The 3,601-nt window shown below is 38.6% G+C and overlaps 1 protein-coding gene across 1 annotated transcript; it reads left to right on the top strand.

Moving 5' to 3' along the window:
- Positions 1–627: 627 nt before the first annotated feature.
- Positions 628–1,545, top strand: LOC108204181 (uncharacterized). The gene has a single exon (XM_017373498.2). It carries the CDS (start codon positions 628–630, stop codon positions 1,543–1,545), a length of 918 nt encoding a protein of 305 aa, XP_017228987.2.
- The last annotated feature ends 2,056 nt before the right edge of the window (positions 1,546–3,601 follow it).

Raw genomic sequence — 3,601 nt, 5'->3', positions numbered from 1 at the left:
ACAGATCTTGAGGTTTCGAGGCTTAAAGAGCTTGAATAGTTTACTGATCTTGAAGAGCTTGAATAAGAGGTACTGAGCTTCATCCTTTAGATGTGCATTTAGTTTGATTTTTATGTAAATTTTTTAGGGTTTTCGATTTCACTGTTATTTTAAGGTGAGATATGTGTTCCTTCATATGTTTGATGTCAATTTTTGATTTCATTGTTAATTTAAGATGTGCTGTTAATTTTTGAGTTTAGATGTCCTGTAGCTCTTGCATTTATATTACATAAAACTTTGTTTTGGATATGTGTACTATATATGGCTCTGCAATATCTTGATATTACTATGTGTACTTGAGATATCTTGATTTATTTTGCCTATTTCCGAAATTTGATAGGACTTAACATGTTTGTACCTCTGTGATGTGATGTGATGTTATGTGTTAACTATGTATATGACAATTGCTCTAGATAGATATGATAGTTGTTAAGTATGAAGTATGCAATTTAGTTGTCAATTTGGATAATATATAGTATATATAGTATATATATATATCTATAACTAGTAACTAATGAATATAGTATATGTATTTGTTAAACAAACAAACAAGTGGTCAGGTAGGTAGCTGACTTTAGAACTACAATTATGGATAAGTCGTGGATATCGAAAGACAGAGATTCGTTAGATTTTAAAATAGGTGCTGAAGAATTCTTGAGTTTTGCGGAAGAAAATAGTAAAGATCCTAAACGAATTCCTTGTCCATGTTGTCGATGCGTCAATTTCAAAAAGTTCTCAACCAAAATAATAAGGGGACATATCTATGATTATGGATTTAGTTTGGGCTATGTTGACTGGATTTGGCACGAAGATAATGCTGCTAGGCGTACTAGGTCATCCGTAGGCGGTACACATCCCGCTTCGGACCAACACACGGAGCATTTTGCTGCATCTGAAACCGTTGAGGTCTGTGAAGCGGCGTTTAATGCGAGTGAGTACGATAAGGATTCTTATGATTTTAGGAGGTTTGTGGTTGATGCCGAACAATCATTGTTTGAGGGCAGCGAGTGCACCAAGTTACAGTCGATGATAAAATTGCACAGTTGGAAAGCTAGTTTCGGGATTAGCGATACTGCCATCACTGAGCTGCTGTCTCCAGTTGGCTCTTTCCTTCCGAAAGATCACCTACTGCCTCCTAACTCATATGAAGCGAAGAAAACTTTATCCGATTTAGGCCTTGAGTACATTAAAATCGACGCCTACCCGAATGACTGTGTACTGTACAGGGGCATACATTCTGATGCCTCTGAGTGTCCTAATTGCAAGTTGTCTCGCTGGAAAGTAGGGAAGAATGGTGAACTTAGGATTAAAGTCCTAGCCAAAATCATGTGGTATTTTCCAATCATTCCGAGATTTAAACGGCTGTTTAAATCTCCTTCTACTGCAGCACTCATGACTTGGCATGCAAACCAGCGCATAATTGATGACAAAATGCGACATCCGGCAGACTCTCCGTCTTGGAAGAATATCGATTACCGCTGGCCAGCCTTTGGCAATGAACCTTGAAATCTTAGGTTGGCTTTATCAGCGGATGGTATAAACCCACATACTAATGGGTTAACAAATCGGTATATGTGCTGGCCAGTAGTGTTGGTAACATACAATCTTCCTCCATGGCTTTGCATGAAAAGAAAGTTCATGATGTTGACAGTTTTAGTTCCTGGTCCACATGAGCCGGGAAATAACATCGACATCTATTTACAACCTCTAATAGATGATTTGAAAAAACTATGGGAAGAAGGTGATGAGAACGTTTATGACGCGTATACTAAAACTTATGTCACTATTAAAGCAGTTTTATTGTGGACTATAAATGATTTCCCCGCGTATGGAAACTTGTCAGGACGCGTAAATAAGGGTTATAAGAGCTGTCCAATTTGTGGTGACGATACTGTGGCCAAATATTTAAGTCACAGCAGGAAGATGTGCTTCCAAGGGCACCGCCGATATTTGACTAAGCATCACCCTTATAGGAAACAGAAGGCGGCCTTTAACAGATAGCAAGAGTTGGGGCAGCCACGTCAACATCTTTGCGGAGAAGAAGTATTATTGCAGCAAGAGAGAATTGATTTTTGTTTCGGAAAAGAATTGAAGAAGTCAAAGAAGGATGAATGCCCTTGGAAGAAAAAATCTGTATTTTTCGAGTTAGAATATTGGAAATATCATCATGTTCGCCACTGTCTCGATATTATGCACATTGAGAAAAATGTGTGCGATAATCTTCTTGGGACTTTATTAAATATGCAAAAGTCAAAAGATAGTGAGGCGGCCCGGCGTGATATGGTTGATATGGGTGTTAGACATGATTTGGCTCCACATGTAGGAGAAAAGAAAACGTATCTGCCTCCATCCCCTTTCACTTTGTCAAAGGCAGAAAAAAAAGGTCCCGAACTCATTGTTGTGTATGAAACTTCCATGTGGACACGGATCAAATATCAAAAATTGTGTGTCCATGTCAGATTGTAAGATATACGGGCTTAAATCACATGATTGCCACATCCTCATCCAACAACTTCTTCCTGTTGGAATTCGTTCCGCACTTCCGAAAAATATTAGGGTCACAATCATACGACTGTGTTTCTTTTTCAACGCTTTGTGCAACAAAGTTGTTGATTTATCAAAACTTGATAAATTGCAGATGTGATACTAACCTTGTGTGATCTAGAAAAGATATTCTATGCCTAATTTTTTGATGTAATGGTACATCTCGTAGTCCACTTGATCCAAGAATTGCGTTTATATGGACCTGTCTTCTATCGATGGATGTATGCATTCGAACGATTCAATAAAGTGCTAAAGAGCTATGTGCGAAACCGATATGCTCCGGAGGGTTGTATGGCAGAAAGTTACTTTAAAGAAGAATCGGATGAATTTTGCACCGAATTTCTTAGGCAGCAGTACACAACTGCCGGTCTCCCAGTTGAGCAAGGCAAGCAATCTGGTGCGTTATCAGCGGCAATTGTAAAGGTGGTAGAAGAAAAAGAGCGATATGAGGCGCATCTACATGTCCTACAAAACAATGCCGAAGTATACCCCTATATAATGTGAGTTTAATTACCTATATTTCTCGATTGTGCCAATGATTTATGAATACCTTCTTGAATATGTGCATTTCTGCAGAATGCACAAGGAGTCTTTGGAAGAATTGTACCGAGGGAAGAAGAAAAGTGTTCATTGGCTCATGGGAGAACACAATCGGCTATTTGCTTATTGGTTTCAGAAAAAAGTAGGTTGTTAAGAGTTTTAAATTCACAAATCTTTTGTTTAATAATACTTAAATATTAAGTAGGCTGTTGGGACTTTTAAGTAGGCAATTTAATCCTTTAATTGGCTATTATTTGTAGGTCTGTAGTGAAATGAGTGAGAACAGAGATGGCGTTTCAGAGACGCTGAGATGGCTCGCTGGAAAACCTTCTTTTTCTGTTTTAACCTATCAAGGTTATTCAGTGGATGGAGTCCGATACTTCACCAAGGACAGAGATGATGCACGAGTTGTTCAAAACAGCGGGGTCTCGGTAGTTGCTAAGGCAGTACAAGTGTGTAGTGTGAAGGACCTGAACCC

The sequence above is a fragment of the Daucus carota genome, chromosome 3 (genome assembly GCF_001625215.2).
Source record: "Daucus carota subsp. sativus chromosome 3, DH1 v3.0, whole genome shotgun sequence".
Lineage (NCBI taxonomy): Eukaryota > Viridiplantae > Streptophyta > Magnoliopsida > Apiales > Apiaceae > Daucus > Daucus carota.
The sequence above is the reverse complement of the archived record's forward strand: the minus strand, read 5'-3'. Positions and strand labels throughout refer to the sequence as shown.

Excerpts from the sequence above, each read along its gene's own strand:
- LOC108204181 (XM_017373498.2), top strand. The coding sequence starts at position 628 with ATGGATAAGTCGTGGATATCGAAAGACAGAGATTCGTTAGATTTTAAA.